The following is a 20292-nucleotide window of genomic DNA, read 5'->3' on the forward strand; positions in this document are numbered from 1 at the left end:
ATGATGCAATGAAAGTGAGAGAGCAACGATGCAAGGTGAGTCATAGGATGAAAATATATATATGATGACAAAAGTATGACAAACAGAAACAAAATATGACACAGAGCACTATAGAGGAAGTGAACATTAATTTGAACTTCCTTTAATGCTGTTTGTCTGCTGACCCAAGTGGACCTAAGACAGTTTAATTAATTCCTAATAGCAGTGGTAAATGTCTTTTATTTGTCATATCATTTTCACATCTTCACTTTGAGTGTTTCTTGGGAGAGACTGGCGGGAGGAACAAGCACAGATCTAGGCCTGAGACTGTGGTTTGGGGAAGGCCTCGGTGAGGACTGGTGGCAGATCTCCATCTACCAATGAGAGGCGTGAGAACTGGGAAAGGAGAGGGAAGGTTGGGCAAGAAAATGAGAAAATGAGCCCGTAGCACGAGAAGCATGTATAGCCATCGAACCAGGAGGGATATCTGTGTGATGTGGTCCCTTCCCTGAACTTCAGATAAACTATTTCTAATTAATTAGCTCAAAGTATCAACAGGTAGTGATGGCTTATAGGCGAGAAGATTACCCAAGTCGGAAAATAATGAGCTTTTCATATTAAGATTTCATTACTCACTCTGAAAAGAGAGAAGTCACATTTAGTCACATTCAGTACAGTATTACATAATTTTCCTTTCTTTATCTCTTTATTAAATTAAGAAAAGTGTTTGTTCAGTCTGTCGCCCTCCAGTGATTTGTAAATTGGCACTTGCTCTGTGGTTTTGGGTTTCGTTGATTTGTTTTGGGGGTTTTCTTCTTCTATATATCAAGAATAAAATAATAAAGTGACAGAGAAATCACATCACATAGTCTCTAGGCTGTAAATAAATGATCTTCCATTGAAAGACCGTTCAATGGAAATCACTCAGCAACATTTTCTGTGAACACTGAGCTCAGCAATCATGGACCCAGTCTCCACAAACTCAAAGCTTTATGATACAACGTATATTTATTTATTCATGAAGTCATCATAAATCATGTTTGTGCCTCTTTTTTTTAATATCAAGCCCGCTTTCTATTCTTTTTTTTTATCTCATCAACAGCTCCACCTAAAGGAAAATGTCAGGTAGTTCGCCTACAACGTTAGTGATCTTACGTGTGTAAAAACCAGAAAATTAAGAGAAAGGGGAAATGAAATGTGCAAAACATAGCACTTTTGTCTTCGAAGAAATTTTGTAGAATTTTTTTTTTTTTTTTTTTTTAAACAAACCAATTACTTCATGTCAGCTTTGTCAGCTCTGCTGTTCAGACCGCAAAGCGCTATTGGTCGCAACGGTGGCTCCACTCATTGAGCTTTTAAGGGAAGCGGTGCTATCTATTGGCTATTCTCCAACTGTCAGAGTGCGAGTAAGCAATTAGAGATATGCAGAAAACTGTGTAGCAAATGTGTAACAAGTGGCTCATAGTTGGTGAAAGTAGAATAAATGGACTATGTACTGCCACCAAAGCATGATGACTGCGTCTGCACAGCTGTGTTTGCTGGCATATTTAACTCTGACTTTGGGGTTGACTTTGGGTTTGGGCCCAAACAAAAACATGGGGTTTACGTTCCTCTTACCAGCTGGAAGCACAGAGTGTTTTTACCAAAGGACGGCGATGAACGACAGCATGGAAGTTGAATACCAGGTGAGTGGAAACTTCTCTCTTTGGTGTTTGTCTGTACACGGACAGAGTTTATTCTGATGTTTGCTTTAGCCGGAAAAAGTTTGTGTATAATATGTAACTCAAAAACAAGAAAACGCGTTGGACTTTGGCACTGCATAGAGAGAGATAACAAAACCACTGGTGCTGCAGAAGCCATAACACAGAGGGGGAGCAAAATAACCCACAAAATGATTAATCTCTCTATGCATTATCTACCCACCACACACACACGCAACAATGCATAAATCCAAAGAAACTTTCATTTCAAAAATTCAGAATAACCTTTGGTTAACTTCCTGTAATCAGACCACAGTTAGTATCGCGGTCACTCTGTTACTGCAATCTCTTCGCAGCTGTGGTGATGTGCTGGTTCTGAGTCATGACTCTTTATGTCTCCGTGTAGCATTAATGCATTCATTTGGAAACCTAAGTCACAATCATTAAACAACATAACTACACCTTCAGTATCCTTAAGTTCCAGTCCTGCTTCAGAAGTAAACATCTGACAAAATCCTTTTTTTTTTTTTTTTTTTCAGTCAGTCACTGATAAAATTCATCAATTTCCTATCTTGGGTGTTAAACTTGTCTGACCCTGTGCTTTTCATTAACTAGTGGGTTATTTAGGTGCTGAAATAAACACTTTTAACTGCTGAGAACTGTGTGGCTAGAACTCAGACAGTGGGATAACACGTGAGCTAGGTTGTCGCTCGGGCTACTATCAGGGTTCTAATTTGAATTTCAGGCAGCTGTTGCAAATGAACCTGTAAAGTAGTAGAGAAGCTTCACATGTAAGCTGCATGTCTGGGATGAAAAGAAATGAGCTGTGTTAGTGAATTCTGTGTGATTGTGACTTCAAACCTTTGCAAATACTGACTTCAATCCCTGTTTTTGTTACAGGTGATCGCAGGGTCAGGTCTGGATGTTGGGTTTATCCTCCTCTCACCCACCGGACATCGGCTAGTCTCTGACTTCAGGAGGTCTGATGGTATCCACATGTGCGTATCTGTTCAGTCTGAGATGAGCAGTCTCTCTTGCTCTTTAGTATTTGTATTAAAAAGTAGTTAAACAAATGTACGTAAAGAATGACTCACAAGCTATTTCATTAGATACACCTGTTCAAGTTCTTTTTAATGCAAATATTTGATCAGCTAATCACAGGGCAGTAAATGAATGTGTTTAGGCATGTAGGTATGCTCAGGATGACAAAGTAAGCATCATTTTGGGGAAGAAACTTTATTTAGGTGACTTTGAATGCAACACTGTTGTTGTTCCCAGATGGGCTGGTCATAGTATTTCAAAAACAGCTGATCTGCTGTGATTTTTGCTTCATTTCAATTCAGTTCTGTTTATATAGCCCCTTCACGACCACTGTCATCTCAAGGTGCTTTAAATTTTAGGCTACAAACCCTAAAATGATTTTAAAAAATTAAAAAGCAAGAAAAAAAACCCCTCACAAACATAAAACCATCTTTAGGGTTTACAGAACATAATGTGTCCATCTTCCGATGGCTGCTTCTAGCAGGATAATATGCCATGATGTCACAAAGCTGTCGAACTGGTTTCTTGAATATGAAAATCAGATCACGGTTCTCAAATGGCCTCCACAGTCACCAGATCTCAATGTAATAGAGCTCCTTTGGGATGTGGTGAAAGGTGAGATTCACATCATGAATGTGCGGCTGACAAATCTGCCGCAATTGTGTGATGCCATCATTTTAATATGAACCAAAATCTCAGAGGATTGTTTACAGCGCCTTGTTGAATCTGTGCCTTGAATTAAGGCACTTCTGGAGGTCAGAAGAAATCATTCTGAAGGCGCCTGTTGTGATTTTTGCTATATAAATCTGAACTGAATTAAAGGGAAGAAGGGGTTATAAAGTCTACCTAATAACGTACATTTTAGCGGACGTTGCATTTTCAGTAGGAGAAATGTTTCATCACAGTTTTTCGCAGTTGTCCAGATAAACTCTTTCTTGCCCAGATGATTGAATGTGTATCAAGACATATACAATGTGGGAGATTCATATCGATCGGCCACCTGTCTTCAAAATGTTCTTTTTCCTGTAGGGTGGATCCCACAGTTGATGGAGACTACCGGTTATGTTTTGACAACAGCTTCAGTAAAATGTCAGAGAAGATGGTGTTTTTTGAGGTCGTCATTAATAATCAGAACAGCAAAAACGGAGGCCAAGATGATTGGTTAGAGACTGTAACTTCAGACAGCATGGTGGACTACAAAATGGAAGACATCAGGGTGAGAGCAGAAAATAAAATTATGCATGTCCTGGATCTAAATTTACTCTAAAACTGGTTATCATATCAGCGCCATTCGTTTAAATCCACTTAATGTCTTTTTTGTCCCCCTCCAGGCGAGAATGGACTCTGTGCACCGGCACCTGGAGAAAAGCCATCAGGTCCAGGCCACGCTGAGGGCATTTGAGGCGAGAGACCGCTACCTTCTGGAGGACAACTTGTGGCGAGTGTCCTTTTGGTCCTGCGTAAACCTGTCGGTCATGCTCACTGTTGCTGTTGTTCAAATTTACACCCTCCGACGCCTCTTTGTCAACACCAAGCAGGTCCGCACATAACAAAACCATCCTTACCTCCATCGACGAAAGACTAGCAGAAAACACTCAACTGACATGCGAGCTGAATTTAAAGGAATAGTTTACATCATTTTAAAAAGCTGGTTTTTGCACTGGATTTTTTTTTTTAATTGTCAAAAACTGTTCCCTTTGATGCATTGTGGAAACCACTTTCTGCTTTTGTGTCATCCCTGAAATCACATTTATAGCACAGGAGTGGATGCCTGTAGCACCGGTATTTGTTAAAAGTTTTATTAGGGAAGCTAGAACGTCAGTTGTTCTCCCTTGAAAGTTTATTGAATTACAAACACTACATTTGGCACATCTAGAAACTAAGATTATCAGAACACCAAAAAACTAATTATCAGATACGTCACCTCATGAAAGCGCATGATGAAGCTTTGTAAAAGCTTTAAAAACAAAAAACAACAACAAAATGATGCAAAATAGTAACTGTAATAAAATAAATATTTATAATCATAAAAAGAAAAGTCCCTGATTAGATTTACTATATGACAGTCAAATATTACACAAAACAATAACAGTCAGGTGGCTGGGGGAAAAGGCATCAGAGTCACTTGTTTCATGCAATTGCACTTTGTGGTACTAAGGTGGAGAAGTCAGTAAAACCAGGTGTCTATTTCTAGAACTGTGAGCAGTTAGACTCTGCCATGAATCATTTTATTGTGGTAATGCTCCACCACTTGAAAGGCATTCTCTCTTTTGCATCACTGAGCAGATACATGAAAAATTATAATACAATTCTCCTGCTGCACTTTGTGAGTTGGCACCAGAACTGAAATGATACAAAACAAATGCTCCAAGGTCTTCTGGGGGATTGGGAACAGAACTGAAAGTACACCATGAGATTTCAAACTATTTCAGCTTTTTGTGCCCACAATCATTAGTGTCATTATCCCAAAGGAAGAAAGAAACAAAACCCTGAACCATGCCACTCAGTTTGAATTCTTCAGTTAGGCTGCAGGACTGTAACAGCGTTATTGGGAGTGCCTCTTTGTTTTGATGAAGTGAAATTAAAACGTGCTCTTCTGCTCCCATTGTTGTCATTGATTGGAGTCATTTCACATTCACTGCGGAGCGGCCAAGGTCACTGCTGGTTTCGACGAGGGGCCGGGCGCCTGTTCAGGAACAACTGACATTAATCTCTTGGTGACACGCAGTAAAAGAATTGCCGTTGACATGTTAACCCTTCAGGATCCAGTTATCAAAACAGCAAGGACACTTGTACTGTGGCGGGTGCCGGCTGAGGGATAGAAGGACCTTTTGTTTAAGCAAAGGGAAATACTAGGGAAGTGCATTTCACATTTGAATTTTAAATACTGCCTGGAAAAATCTAAATACTAAAAGCAACCTTTTATCTTTCATCAGTGTGAAAAATGTATGATTATATCTCAATTTAGTGTTGCAAGAGAAAATCTGAGAAGCTGTTATTGGAAGATGATTTGGCCCACAGAGAAACAATGATTAAAAGTTAATGTTGCAAAAATGTAGTGTGTTCCTGCTCATCACCACAGGATTTGTCAAGATGCATTTCTGCAGGCTGTTAAGTAGAAGGTTGCCATAGGAATATGGGCTTGTTTTAGCCCGAGAGAGGGAGAGCAAAAGCAAAGAGAAAGGAGAGGACCACCAGGAAATGTTCTATACATTATCTGAGAGAAAGAGAAGACCACACAAGACACAGACACCAACCACCAGAGCCAGTCCCTTTATTGTACACAACACCTCTTTATTTACTCGTCTTTCTAAATCCGTTCATGTTGTTTATTCAAATCAATTAATTGCTACAGAGGCACTTGACAAGGTTTGAAGAAGGAAAAAAAAAAAAAAATGTTTGCAGGTTGTTTTCCAATCCCCGTCTTCCAGATCCGAGAGTTGGGTTCGAAGAAAGATGGGTACGTCCATTAGGGAGAAAGGCAGTTTGCTCACAGCCTACTATATGACAAGCCATTTACAGGTTAGCCTTCCCAAGGGCAGGTCTAAGTGACAATCACAGAGATTTAAACTCTAGACCAATAAATATCTGTTTTAGTTGTTTAAAATTTGTGTACCATGGGGAGTGTGGAAGATCCATTATTAAAGATCTTCAGTATAAAGACCGGATAGGAATATTTTATTCTTCCTGGTGCTGTCACTGAAAGCCAGACCTTGAGAAAGGAAGAAAAGGCACATTTTGTCTCAAGAAGCAGTGGTTTGGGGGTTTGCTGCATTTTTTTTTTTTTTTTTTTTTTAAAAAAACAAAACAGCTTTTTTGATTTGTCAGTCTGGCTAATTAATCATCTTCCCTTGATGCAGACTACCATCTTAGGGAGCTTCTCTTGACAGGATGTGCCTTTGTAAACCACAAGTCCCAGCACCTGCTCACCACTACTGATCAAACCAAAAAACAGAAAACAAGTGCCCAATGTAACTCCCAATTTCCCCTTAAAGACTTAAAAATATATATATATTTTATTATGGTCAAATACGTTCAAAGAGCAATCAAAAGATCATCATCAAATATCACAGCTGAACCAAGTGCACGTCCAAGTTTAGACAGATAATCCCTGTAGCAAAACCCCAAGTAACAGTCCAGGCGAAGCTGGGGGGCTGAGTTGAACATACCTGTACAGAGATGATACAATTGCTACCAAAGCATCAAAAGAAATGGGGGGAAAAGGGGAAAAAAAAAAAAAAAAAAAAGCCCAGATTTTAAATAAAGCACAATGAAATAATCTCTTTTCCCGCCTTTATTGAAGTCTAATCTATGAAATGAGTGCTAGTGCTTTCTTTAATTTGATGACTACCGTTGTATTTTGACATTTTGGGCTTGGATTATGATCGATAGCATGCTTTGTCATGTACCCTATAATAAAATGAGAGATAAGCTAACTCCCCAGAATAGGCCAGCTATATACAAGATCATTTTATGCATGGAAGCATAAGTGAGAGAAAATTTCCTTGAAAATTAAGCCCAGACAGAGACGTAACATCTGATCTATACTTAATACCACCTTTACGCTCTGAATCACAGATCTGTCCACACACCCCTCAGCTTCATCAAGTTTTATCCTCTCCGAGAGAAAACTGTACCGTGTGCGCCGTTCTATTTAAATCCGCTAATCCAGGAATTAACTCTCCTCCAAGGCTGTAGGCCTCACTGAGGTATGACTGAGACTAGAAGGATTAAAATTCAAGACGTGATCATCTCCAAATTAGTGGAGAAAGCTTCCCAGAAAGTGCAGACAGCATCCATCCCACCCCCCCGGACTTTTGTGCATAGTGTTATGGTAACAAGCTACAGCATCCCTGCTATGACTGGCTTAATGTAAGGCTAGGCGGTTAGAAGTGCTTGGATTATAACGGTCAATGAATAACATTTCATTGAGGAAACTAATAGTTGACGGAGGAACCGAAGCTATTTCTCTCAGTGTCAAACAACCCTGCTCTGTATCTTTTTTTTTTTTCTTTGTTTTTACACTCTGTTGAGATTAAGATTTCATTTTAAAGCTACATGTATAACTGTCATTTAAAAAGGACAAATTCACTCAAATAAAGCAACACAAAGGAAGAAAAAAAAGAACAGTGATAATAAGCCATTGTTTTTCCAATATGAAATCAGGAGACCCGAGAGAACAGCTGGTTATGGGTGTATATTACAAAGACCAACCTAGACTTGAACGTCCAGGCTCATTTTGAAGGGGGAAAAAAGTAGGGGGGAGGGGAGAGAAAAACCCAGCCTGTACCAGTTAATAACTTAATAAATGTACTTCTGCTGAGAACCTTGCCAGGAAATAAACTGTAAAGGAAATTAACCAGTTATTACATTTAAAAAATATTGAATCTGACACATCATCTCCTAATGACAGAAGCTGAATGCATCTCACAGATGAGCCATTTGTTTTCCTCTTTTAGAGCAGTCAAATGCAATATTCAAGTGGTTAAGGGCTTGCTTTCTTTCCTGCGCATTTATAAACACATTATTAGCAGCTTATTAACATTGCTTGAACAGACATCAATGTGGCTGGATGTTGCATGTTATGCACTACTATCAGTCAACCCCTCCCCTTGAGCCCCCGTCCCTGCCTACATTGTGCAGATACACACATCCACACACAAATACACACACACTTAGGTGGACTTGGCCACAGGTCTAGTCTAGCAGGGAGGGCTCAGCAGGGCGAATAATGGTGGGCCGGTGAGAAGGAGCACCAGGGGGTCTTCGGCTGTAACGAGGAGAGAAAAACCAGGACAAGAAGTGAGATGTGCTCTCAAAGAGGAGGTGAAGAAACTAAACTTCCCAAACAGAAGCAGAAGAGAGAGAAGAACGGAAGAAGAGTGACAAAGAGAAACTTGAGACTCAGGAAAGAATGACGCATACAGAAATAATAGGTATGTATACAGACGACAGACAAACCACAAACCATGCCTGGAACTCTCAAAAGAAAGACGATGATGTGACGTCAAAGACAAAGTGTTAGAGAGTCTGTGCGACAAAAAAAAAATCACAGTAACACCTTCCACGCATTGCTGGTCACATCATAAAACTTACCTGGGAATATTGGGAGGGACACGAGCGGGCCGGGAGGGGATCTGTGGGGGTGCACTGAAGGGATCCTGACTGCTATTGAAGGCATTGATGGGCGGGCCTGGGCGGGAGGGGATTGGGGGTGCACCAAAGGCCGGGGAGGGATTAAGTGGTGCTCCAAAGGCAGGGGAAGGGTTCAAGGGAGGTCCTGGTGTTGGTCCCCTCACAGCAGGTGGACGGCTGGGGGGTTGGGATGATGTAGGAGTTGGCCTGCGCTGAGCGGTCGGACTGAGAAAAGAAAGTTTAGTGCATGAGAAACGGAAAGGAAAATGAAAACCAACACAAAGACTACATGAATTCTCCTGTGTGATTAGAGAAAGTGTGTTTCAACTATTACATTCACACCCCGTTAACCCTCACCTGGCTTCCTGCATCCAGGAGTCATTTACAGGTGGCGGTACTGGGGTGGAGATTGTGTTGGCACTGATGTCGCCAATAATGACCAGTGCTTCCTTGAGTGCATGATACATGCGCAGCATTTCGTCTCTACGCTGGGCCTGGTCAGCCGACTCCTCCATGAGGCTGTTCTGATCCCCAGATGAATAGAGGTAGGCCAGAAGCTCAGAGTGGATGAAGTCCTTCGCCTATAAGGAGGACATATTAATCAAGACAGAATCTTTAGATATGGAGCAGGAAAATGGCTGTAGTATGTGGTTCCAATTAATAAGATATTATGGGGTTAATACTTACTCATAAAAGAAAAATACGCATAGATCTGTGACCAAAAATATTTGCAAGTCTTGGCAAAAGAGCTGCTTACTAGACAGTCGTGTAGGAGTTTGTTACAAGTGTGTGTATGTGTAGTTGCTGGACTGCTAGAAGATGTCAAAGTAGGCTCACTAAAATAATAAATCAGAATAAATGGACAGTGGGCAAGTTACTGTGAGGATGCCTCATAAATTCTCTTAATTGCTTCAGGTTTAGGAACTTGTGTCAAAATAAAATGCACGACTAATGCTAATAACAAAAAACAAGAAAACTAAAAACTGTTCTCCATAGTTCTACAGCAAATACACTTAGTACTGTAAGTACAATTAAAAGCTTGTTTTAAGAAAGACAACAATCAACAGAACTAGTAAAAAACATGCTACATCCTCCCACAGTTCACAGAAATACACTTTGAGTGCGTAGGAGGGATACTGTGTGGAAGTGCAATATTTTAGGACATGCAGAGTGTTGCAATAGTACATGCTCTCATTTAAAGTTTAGGTTGAGATACAGCTACTGTTGGCATTTTTCACAGGACATATCCTCACAATTAGGATCCGCTTTAACCAGAAACTGTGCTTGAATGTATTATGCACTGTATGAAGTGGCTGTCATAGAGAATCTGCAGAAAAGAAGCCAATTAAGCTCTAAGTGAAATACAGTGCAGTGTTGCAGTAACAGACCCAGAACATGCAGACACTGTCGGGATATATATTCTTCTCATATTGTATTTCCGATGGTTGAATAGTGCTGGAAAACACCACACCATTCAGACATTAAACAGTATGGGTGTGGGCACCAACTGTTTTCTGCAACTATCAACCAATTGAACCCATTTCATGGTGTAACTGCATAACTTTGTAACTTAAATACGCATGTCACTTCCCACAGTATGGCCCACCGCAACATGATCACTGCTCCGTCAGAGAAATTGCACACTGCTATGCCCAACTTATAAAAACAAGCCCTTCCCACCAAAAGGAATTTTCCAATGTGATTGGATAACTCTACTTCTAGCATATTTCGAGTCTAGTCAGTTACTTTGGTCTGGTGGTGAGAACTGCTGAACTTACGCTGTTGATCATGAGATGCATGATGGTCTTGGGCACAAGATCTCTGATAGATTTGTTTATGATGCCGATGTACGAGTCCACCAGGTTGCGTATGGTTTCCACCTGCCGTTCCAACTGAGGATCCATGGAGAATGTATCTGCAGGGCAAGGCTCTTCATTCTCCTCCTTAACCACAACATCAAAACACAAAACAGCAAAGATGAAGCAGAATTATAGCCTACACACATCTACTTCCTGTAATAGGAGCAGATATGAAAATTCTCCTGAAAATGTAAAGAGAGAAAAAGCGCTATAGAGTGTTTATAGTTGCACAGTAAGTCCAAACTCTGAGCTTGATTATGAATGCTTTCTGGTTCTTTAATGGAAAAGAACCAGTCAAACAGAAATACTTTGTTACATACCTGGTCCTTTTCTGGATAAACTCCAGCCCTGAGGAAAGACGCTTTCCAGCTGTCCACATCGTCCTGAGTATCACATGCCAGTTCTATTTGGCGAAGATCCTTGTACACGTTCCTGTAGAGATAAACAAGTGGCTGTGTGTAGCCTCACTCCAATACACAAATTCATGCACACACAAGGAAAAGATAGGCCTGCAGGAATACCGGTCAACAAGTACGGGTTTTATTATTAACACGACTGACCTCTGTTCAGTGTTGAAGATTGCAAAGATGTGCTTTGTGGACATAAAGCCTTTCTCAACATCTCTGAGCTTCAGGTTATCCAAGGGAAGCATATACTTCTTTTCTTTTTCCTAGCATGAGAAAAAAACATTTTTACACACGACACAAAGTAATAATAACAGGCAAACCTTGAACATATAACAGAGAACAAATAAGGACTTCTACACAGTGCTGTAGTGAAATTTTTTAAACCTCCCAATAGTCAAGACATTTCTCATGATGTGAATAACATTTACTGAAATTTACAAAAGAATTGAAAAACAAATAAAATTCAAAAATAAATTTCAGAGTCAAGTTTTTAGAAAATGACCGATGGTACTAAAACATATGAAGCTTTCCTCCAAGCAGACTAGTAGAAAAATTATTCAGGCAGGTTGGGATTTTATAGAGAGCCTCCTTTGTCCTTAATGGCATCAAATTTTTCTGGTATTCCCCCCAAACTTTGGAGGCCTTTTCAAATTCTAATTTCTCTGTGGGAAACAAAAACCCTTACTCTTTTTCAGTTCTTCATTTGCTTTCTTTAAATACCACAGAAAATGTTCTCTGTTTGAATATTTCACTTAACTCAAAAATGTTACTTATAGAACTTCTAAATGATTTGATGTGTAACCCCTACATACTATGTAGGGTTGAAGAGCTCTGATTTCAACTGTAGGCTGTAGATGAAAATCACAGAGCGTTGCTCTGATACTTCGACACCAATGAACAGACATGATGGAATGCATTTCCTCTGTGTGGACGACCACCAGGCTGGTGGGATGAAGAAATGCATGATGAGTGTGAGGAGGAGGAGCATGAGGGAGCTCTAGGGGGATGGGGTGCCAGCTTTCGCTGTTGAGCAAAGACATCTGGAAGCATTTATGTCTGCACAACCACAGAGAGCGGGGTGCAGGCCCAAGAGTTACATCACTCAGTTCCTCATGATTCCCCGCCCTCACGACACATACACACTCGCAAAAAAAGAAAAAAAAAAAAAAAAAAACAGGGGCTAAGTCTTTAACTGCACGTGCAAAGACAAACAAACAGACAAGCCTGACTAAAGCGAACAAATACATAAAACTGAACTTTGGGCGTGTGCATAACGACGCACTTGCACAGATACACCCAATTCCTAAATCATTTAGGCTGACTCATGTGAACAAGTGTCTACACACATGCACACTTGTACACACAATCACCCCCTCCCTCTGCTCTGGCCCCCGTAACCCAGTACGATTTCCTGCAAATTCCAAAGTCAGATCCCGGCTGGAACATTTCAGCCCGCCTGCCACGTCAGTTTGCCTCCACCATCGTACCGCTCCTTTCTCTTCGACTTTTCACAAAAGGCTACCAACGTGAGGACGTCCTTTCAATTAACGTTTGTGTGTGTGTGTGTGTGTGTGTGTGTGTGTGTATATATATTTTAAATGATGACTTCTTGCGACAGTCTTTAGGTGGGCTTTCCCCCCCGCTTTAAAAAAAAAAAAAAAAAAAAAAAAAAAAAATTCTTGGTGGAAGAATGGATACAACTAAGGACGATCAAGTGGGTGAGCAATGTGATGATTTTTTTTTTATGAATTTCATGCTATTAAAAGTATTCAAACTTTCATTTTAGTTAAATCAGTTAAGTCTGATCATTTTAAGTTTATCCATCAGGGAACGCATGCTTCTTGGAGTGAACGTTTGTCTCCTTTCCTTGAATTCGAGACTCAGTACATATCTTTTCTACAAAACATATTTAGACACTGCTGTTTAGCCAAGAGGGGCTGGCACGAGTCACTCGCCTGAGTCACTTTAAACATATTGTTGTAATGGTTAAAATGTTTCATTTAATGCTGCATTTTCACACAAAAAACTTAAATTTTAAGTTTTCTGTTGTTTTAGTAATAAGCAGTTCCTATATACACGTGGCTTTTTCTTCATATGTATGATTACTGAGATAATATTTACTCTTTGTGTCCTCTGTCCTACAGTTGCAGCATGCAGACGTAATGACCTCTGGGTCCTTCCTCCCATCAGAGTCCTTCTCACCCCTCAACCCCCACCTCGCCTGCCCAGTGTTCAGACTACCTGTTCATCAGGCTGCAGCTGAACAGTAGTCTGCACATTGGTTAGGCTAGGCTGGGAAATGACACCAAATCCTCATTTGGGATAGTTTATATTAGCAGCAGCGTCTTAACCACACAGCAACTCTTCTCACCTCCTCATTTTTGTACCAGGACAGGGACTCAGCAGTCAGGACAAACCAGTATTCCTTGGAGCCTCCTTTCATGATGCTGATGTTGATGGTTAGCCAGCCTTTCCTGATCACCTGTATGGTCAGGAGAATATGACGGAGAAGGGTTGTAGGGAGAGAGGGGTACCAGGAGGATGGAGGGAAAGCTTTAACAATGAGGTTCATGAACTGGCGAAATGTGGACCCCATAAAGTGCCATTAATTATGGGATTTAACAACAATAAAACCTTACCCGCTTACCTGCTGGGCCTTGGTATGTTTGTGTTTTTTTCTTTTTATGTACATATTAAACATTGTACCTAAACAAATCTAATTTACTTAACTAGCTATCACAAAAGAGAGAATCTGAAAATGCTAAACTATGACAAAATGGAGTGACTAAAGAACAGAAAAACATGCACATTTATCTAGCATATACACATGTAATATGGATGACTATATACAAAAGCATTACAAGGTTGAAAAGAGGGATGTAGGCCTCATTGTCTATAGTCCACAGTAAGGAAATGACCAAATGGGTCCTGATGGTACCCACAGCATGGCTGCTCTGATACAAAGTCAAAAACCAAAGGTCGACGGTGGTATGTTAATGCCAGCGGGTCAGTAAAGCCTAGCCTATGCACTGGAAGTTAGAGAGCAGCATTGTTAATGGGTTTAGCTGAACTTTGAGGAAAAGAGTGTTAATTACTTGACTTTAAAAGAAAGAGGTAAAGAAGGAAAAGTGATTTGTAGCGAAGGAGATTAAACACAGAGCCAAGCAGATGGACGGAGTTAGCAGAGATCACAAGCGGGACAAAAAATTTAAAAGCAAAGAAAAATCTAAAGTGGAGAGCTGGAGAGGGAATCAATTTAGGAAGAGTCCATGCATTATGGAGAAACCAGTGTAACCATGGTCTCTCCATTTTCTCACACAGAGCTTCATGCATTTCAAGTGCAGTATGTGAAACTATCTTTGAGAAGTGTGCTTTTTTGCAGACTGCATCTAAGTGGAAATGTCCATTTCAAAACCTGCTTTAGACCTCTCTCCTGCACTCCTTTTCCACCCAGGAGAGGACTGGAGTGAGCAATGGGAAATAAAGGTTAATTGGTTCAAAAGCGCCAACATAAACATGGGAGAGGAGTCAGGAATGCAGAAGCTAGTCGTGGTAGTTTGCCTTGGCATGAACATAACGTAACTTTTCAGAGCAATAAAAGGACTTAAATCCAGAGGATTAGAAATACTGCTTCCTGTTTTAATGTAAGCTTGCATAAGCAATGTGAGGATTTCACAGGTGAGATGTTCTTGTTTCTGTAGTCAGTTAAATCTAAATTTTTGTGATGCAATGGTTAATTAAAGGTGTTAGATTACATCAGAGTCAAAGGAAAGAAATTCATAGGATTGGTGTAAAAAAATAAAAATAATGACATTTTGAATTTGTCTTGTCAAATATTAAAAAAAGAAAATAAAAATGACCAAAACCCCCAAAACATTTCATTTAATTAAAGAAATCCCAAAGTCATAATCAATCATAGTACAAATACAGCTTTGATTAGTAAGAAGGTATCTTTTAGAATGTAATGAATTTAATCTAACAACCAATCCATAAAGGAAATGAGTAATTACTATTATTATTATTATTATTTGTTCCACTCTCAATACCCATTTTGTCCCCAGTGACACTTCGGATGATTTCCACAAGGCAAACTTTTGAGTCACCATGCATGAGGCAGCAGCAGAGGTAAAAACCCAAGGACAGGAGAACTGACGCCTCCACGGTTACTGGTAGAAGAGTTCCTTGTTATCTTTCTCTGGCCCTTAACAGAGAGAACAAAGCACTGCGAAGTGCCAAAAGCCTTTATGGGCACAAAATAATTCATATCTTTTTCATATCATTCAATAGAGAAAATGTTAGTAGCAACCAAAATGTAGAATTAATGACAATTACTGTCATATTAAAGTGATGAATTACAGAAGTCAATGTGCCGAGTGTTACTCTAAAGATAGTCCAAATTACTGGACTGCGTGCTGATGTCAGAATTGTAATTGATATCACTTTAAGTCAGTCCTGAGACTCTACCTTTTCCTCGTAGACCTCTCCTAGTGCGTCAAGCTGCAGAGAGGTACAACAATTCATTACGATGAAAGTATAAAGTGCTATTTGCTATAGCTAGCTGTTTAAACAGTTATTTCATAGCAGCCTGTTTTTGAAGCCTAACTATACCAGCTGACCTTTCTGTGATGGCCTCAGTTCTTCTGCATGAGTTACCCCTACTGCCCCGGGCAGGGTGTGGGTTTGAGGGGTACTTACCAGAATCTCACCCTGCAGTAACAGGAGGGGGGGAGGGGGGAGATTAAAGCAAAAAAAAAAAAAAAAAAAAAAAAAAAAAAAAGGGGGGGGGGGGGAGTAGTATAAAATCAAAGCCAAAATAAATAAGGTAAGGAAGCAAAGAAATGAAGATGAAGGACAAGATGTAGGAGGAAAGAGGAGAAGAAGAGGAGTGAAGCAGTAATGAGGAGTAGAAAATTTAATTTTAACAAAAGGTTGAAAAGAAGATGGTAAAATAGTAAGAATGACAGTTTGAAGGAAGTGCACACACACAGGAGGAAAACAGAGGAAATCCATTTGGCAACCAGAGAAAGGAAGATGAAGAGAGAGGAGAAAGAGGTATAGAGAGAAAGAGAGAGCAAGAGAATTACATGCAATTAGAATTACTTCAAGTATACCACAATTTGGTTATGTCATATTTGTTGCTCAGTTGATAGGTGCAGGATCCATGCACATTCTGTATTCTGTAGCAAAGGATGCTTGCGAGTTAATGGGAAGGCAAAACAATCAATATAATTTGGGGATCAATGGCTACTTTGCTTCACACTATCATGCCTAGATCACATGCAAACAGCAATTAATAACAGCCAGAGACAAATGCTCGTTAAAAAAAAATAAATAAAGCAGTGAAGCAGGGTCTTCTTTAAGTTCACTAAGGCAACTCTCCCCTTACTGAAAATGCCATTGAGGCTAATTAGCGGGAATACAATCATATTAAAAAAATGCCTCAAATACACTTTACAATTTAAACAAACTTTTCAACAAAACACTGAATAAAATAGAAAAGGAGAGGTACCAGCTTTGTAACAATATTGGCAAAGACCAGCCAGTTGAACATGAGGATTAGAAAAGATTGGGACTGGATACAGTCAGTGTCATTAACAGTTAGGTAGGTCAAGATAAAGACCCTTGGCCATTAATCTATCACTGCTAAGTTATGTCAGGTATGCTCACTAGGTTTATTAACAGGTTGGTAATGGGAGGCGTCAGTAAAGGAAGATTAAATCTGGGATTGGTGAAAAGCTGACAGATCAAACATACCTGGTTCGGTATGGCCCTCTTCTTGTTCGCAGCCGTGTTCCTCTGCTGAGCACTGTCATCACATAAAGAGATCACAACACACCTTATACCACATCTCTAAAATACACAAGTATTCACAAGCGACTTGTGTGGGTTTAGCTAAGATGTTCATGGCGTCATTATTATTGAACCAATACATACACACATGGATGTGGAAGTAGGCTGGGGAAGAATTTGCACTACATGGGGACTATAATGGTCTTACAAATGCTATAAGACAAAACCCTCAATCTTTTCTGTTTGCCCACCTGTTGTTGCCGTACACTGGGGAGCTACCATCATCCAGCCTTCTGTAGTCAAGACTGAAAGTGATGTCATGAGAACCGTTAAACAGCCCTTGCTTACCGCCGACAAGTTTCATCAATCCGCTTGCCATGCAGAGGATAAACCTTCACACACGCACACACTCTGGGGCTTGCTTTGTTATTGGTCAATGAAACAACCCACACAGAGCAGGGAAGCGTCACTCAACTACATGCTACTGTAACTACTATGCTAAAAAGAACACGAATTCAACCACAAACTGCTTAGGGATATACCACAAACGCAGTGAACACTTTGCAATGTGCAAATTAGTTTCCAGTGCACAAAAGCATCTAAAGTCAATGCAGTAAAACGTCAGCACTTTCTCTCTTCATTGCCAACACAAGTAGTGTTTACAGCAGCGAACAGTTTCCAGGAAAGAGGATAATGTACCTGTCAAGCAACCGAGCATGCTTGACTTTGTTTGGAGGCTCAGCAAGTAATGCTGCATGCAGTGGGGAGAAGGCGGCATCTAAAGTGACCTTGATCAATGTAACATCCACTTTACTGAGAGGGAGAGATATGTGCTAAATGACTAATTGGCATGCTGCACACTGAGGCACAGTAGTTTACAACATGTATGTAATTATAAGCTGGAGCTCTGCACTCAATAGTCCAAATCATCCAACTGCAACCCTGTAAGCTTGCTAACATCCAATACCATCAGCGGGAGGTAACACGGATGTTCGGTTTGGCTTAAGTCGCCTACTTTGATTTGACACAAACTAACACTTTTTGTGAAGTCTTTACCCACTCATCGACTTGCTGTTGACTCCAGTAATCTTTACCCCATCTATCGCTCGTCTGCTTTTCATTGGGACTTCTCCACAACCATGTGACTAGAAACTAGAGAGCAGAAACTAGCTTCTCTAAAAATGCATAATTACCACACTCTCCAATTTCAAACCAAACCAACGGGTTTGCTCTCTCATAGTTAATCAGTATATGACACATGCACATTCTACTGAAAGTGTGCAGAGCTGTGAGCCAGACTGCTGTGTGCGTGCCGTTTATATGACAGACGCCACGGAAAACTATGGAAGGGAAAACAAGCTACATAGTACCTTGGCTAGCATTTTCAGACAATCATCTATGGGCACAAACTTATTATAGGAAATGCCTGGAATCAGGAGCAGTGCAGTGATTGTCAAGGGTCTAAAGTGAGAGCTGGGTTGCATGCGTATTTATTGCTGAAAGTTATCGTATTACATGTCTTTTCTTTTAAAAAAAAAAAAAAAAAAAAAAAAAAAAAAAATCAATGGAACCACACGTTCGGACAAAAGGCAAATTAAAGTTAATCAAACTTGCCCTCGGTGAGACACTTGTCACAGACAGCAGGCTGTAAATTGGGCTGGAGAAGGTGGAGGTGGGAGGGGTACTTACTTAGCAAAGCCTATGAAGTCCTCATGGTTGGTGTTGATGTAGGACAGCTCAATGTCAATCAGCAGCAGAACCTTAGAGGCAGAAAATTATGATTAAGAGGGAGAGGTCACAATTAAACACCAATTACAGTGAGCAAAAAATAGAAAGTCTTCATTGTGATATTACACACTGGACAAAAATAAACCCTGACATTTAAAACTAAATTCACACAGTCATTGTGATACAGCCCATCAGTACTGCATTAGTGATGCAGTGGAGTTGAGAATATGAATTTCAGCTCAACTTGTTTTGATTTCTGGTTAAAAGTGTTGCTACCAGGACTGAAACTCTAGCGTGGACAATTTAAACCTGAAACGAAATAAATACGTTTTTCCTTCTCTCTCAGAATCCAGATTTCTGTGAAAATTTAGCAGAAATGAGTCAAATTAACAGGAAGTTGGAATATATTTAAAGCACATGTGGCCAATTAAACTTTTTTCCCCTGAAGATTAAGGAGATTAGAATCTATGTTGACTCATTTGGTCAAACTATCAGTTACAAATTCACTTGCAGCACTAAATACCAATGATGACTAGGACTACACACACACACACACACACACACACACACACACACACACACTCACAGTTGCAAACCTTATGGGGAAAAAAAAAAACAACCTGATAATGCATGCAGTGTTCTAATATACAGGATATAACAGGCATCTGTTTGTTTTTTTTTCTTAAATTTATGCATCCACCTGCAGCTCTGATAACCACAAATATGAATAGACTTGAGACAAAACATTTTATAACATGGTTGTGCGTCACTGGGAAGAATGCATGCAGACACCAAGAGGGCAACTAGCATAGCATGACCTTAAATTACCGATAAAGAATTGCAGGGAGATTAAGGGTGTTTTTAAAAAGGAAAAATGTGCTTCTTCGTGTTTCAGATGGAAGATCAGCAGATGTAGAAACTAAAAATGCTCGATGAGTCATTGATACGGTTAATGCTAGGTGTTAAAATGTTAAGGTCAAGGTCAAATTTATTTATATAGCACATTTCAAACAGCCGATGCTGCACAAAGTGCTTAACAATATAAAAATGGTATTAAAAAGCAACAATGTAATACAATAATAACAGTAAAAAACAATAACTATGAACTTCTTCACATTACAAACTATAACATTTATTAATTATACTTATATCATAACTTCATGTGTCACTTCCCCCCCCTCACCTCCTCGTGCGCTTGGTGGCTCTGGGGTGCGTGACTGGGCATTTTGGTGTGTTTGCTGGCCTGCCCCCTTGGAGGGTCTCTGTCTTTCTCCCTGTCTGTCTCTGTCTTTCTCTCTGTCAGCAAAATGGTATATCTGTTTGTGTACCTCCCTCTGTTTTGTCTTTTTGGTGCCATGTATCATCAGTGTGTGCTTTGTTACAGAAACAGCAGTTGGAGACCCAGCGTGTCTGTTTACTTCACTCTCGACCCCCCTCCCGATCCCATTCTTTTCTATTTTTTCCCCTCTCTCTTTTCTTTTTCTAGTTCTCTGCTTTCTTCTCTCATCTTTCACCTATCTGGCCTTTACCCCCAGTCTGCTCCAGCGTAACAACCACAGGACATTAATATGAATAATAACGTAAATAAGTAAAATAGCCTACACAGTCTACTGTGCTCTACTTGGGAAAGCAAAAATATGTTCGGCACAACAA

The 20292-nt window shown here is 40.1% G+C and overlaps 2 protein-coding genes and 1 long non-coding RNA gene across 9 annotated transcripts in view; 2 read left to right on the forward strand and 1 right to left on the reverse strand.

Moving 5' to 3' along the window:
* Nucleotides 1-1332: 1332 nt before the first annotated feature.
* LOC120738968 (transmembrane emp24 domain-containing protein 1-like) lies at nt 1333-4753 on the forward strand. The gene is made up of 4 exons (XM_040040585.1): nt 1333-1664; nt 2580-2677; nt 3750-3936; nt 4052-4753. The coding sequence occupies exons 1-4, from the start codon at nt 1470-1472 to the stop codon at nt 4268-4270; spliced, it is 699 nt and encodes a 232-aa protein (XP_039896519.1). The 5' UTR covers nt 1333-1469; the 3' UTR covers nt 4271-4753.
* dnm2a (dynamin 2a) overlaps nt 4506-20292 on the reverse strand; it is a 32480-nt gene continuing 16693 nt past the window's right edge. For 2 of the 7 annotated variants that reach the window (XM_040039999.1, XM_040039974.1), the window contains exons 12-21: nt 18601-18671; nt 16876-16927; nt 15817-15828; nt 13493-13603; nt 11275-11384; nt 11035-11146; nt 10634-10798; nt 9213-9436; nt 8817-9080; nt 6466-8490 (exon numbers count right to left, since the gene is read on the reverse strand). In XM_040039999.1, the coding sequence (XP_039895933.1) occupies nt 8418-8490; nt 8817-9080; nt 9213-9436; nt 10634-10798; nt 11035-11146; nt 11275-11384; nt 13493-13603; nt 15817-15828; nt 16876-16927; nt 18601-18671 (1194 nt within the window). In that variant the 3' untranslated portion in view covers nt 6466-8417. Of the gene's footprint in view, nt 5407-6465; nt 8491-8816; nt 9081-9208; nt 9437-10633; nt 10799-11034; nt 11147-11274; nt 11385-13492; nt 13604-15585; nt 15619-15816; nt 15829-16875; nt 16928-18600; nt 18672-20292 lie in introns of those variants that run through there. The other 5 variants (XM_040040007.1, XM_040039983.1, XM_040039986.1 and 2 more) reach the window with 4 other exon arrangements.
* On the forward strand, nt 12103-13784 carry LOC120739057. The gene is made up of 2 exons (XR_005697108.1): nt 12103-12647; nt 12740-13784. It is a non-coding gene; the product is annotated as an uncharacterized LOC120739057 (long non-coding RNA).

This window comes from Simochromis diagramma, unplaced genomic scaffold (genome assembly GCF_900408965.1).
Source record: "Simochromis diagramma unplaced genomic scaffold, fSimDia1.1 OVJJ01000321.1, whole genome shotgun sequence".
Lineage (NCBI taxonomy): Eukaryota > Metazoa > Chordata > Actinopteri > Cichliformes > Cichlidae > Simochromis > Simochromis diagramma.

What these genes read in the sequence shown, in the direction of transcription:
- LOC120738968 (XM_040040585.1), top strand. Translation starts at nt 1,470, where the DNA reads ATGTACTGCCACCAAAGCATGATGACTGCGTCTGCACAGCTGTGTTTG. An exon ending in GCATGGAAGTTGAATACCAG is followed by an intron (nt 1,665 to 2,579) that starts GTGAGTGGAAAC and finishes TTTTTGTTACAG; the next exon opens with GTGATCGCAGGGTCAGGTCT. An exon ending in ACAAAATGGAAGACATCAGG is followed by an intron (nt 3,937 to 4,051) that starts GTGAGAGCAGAA and finishes GTCCCCCTCCAG; the next exon opens with GCGAGAATGGACTCTGTGCA.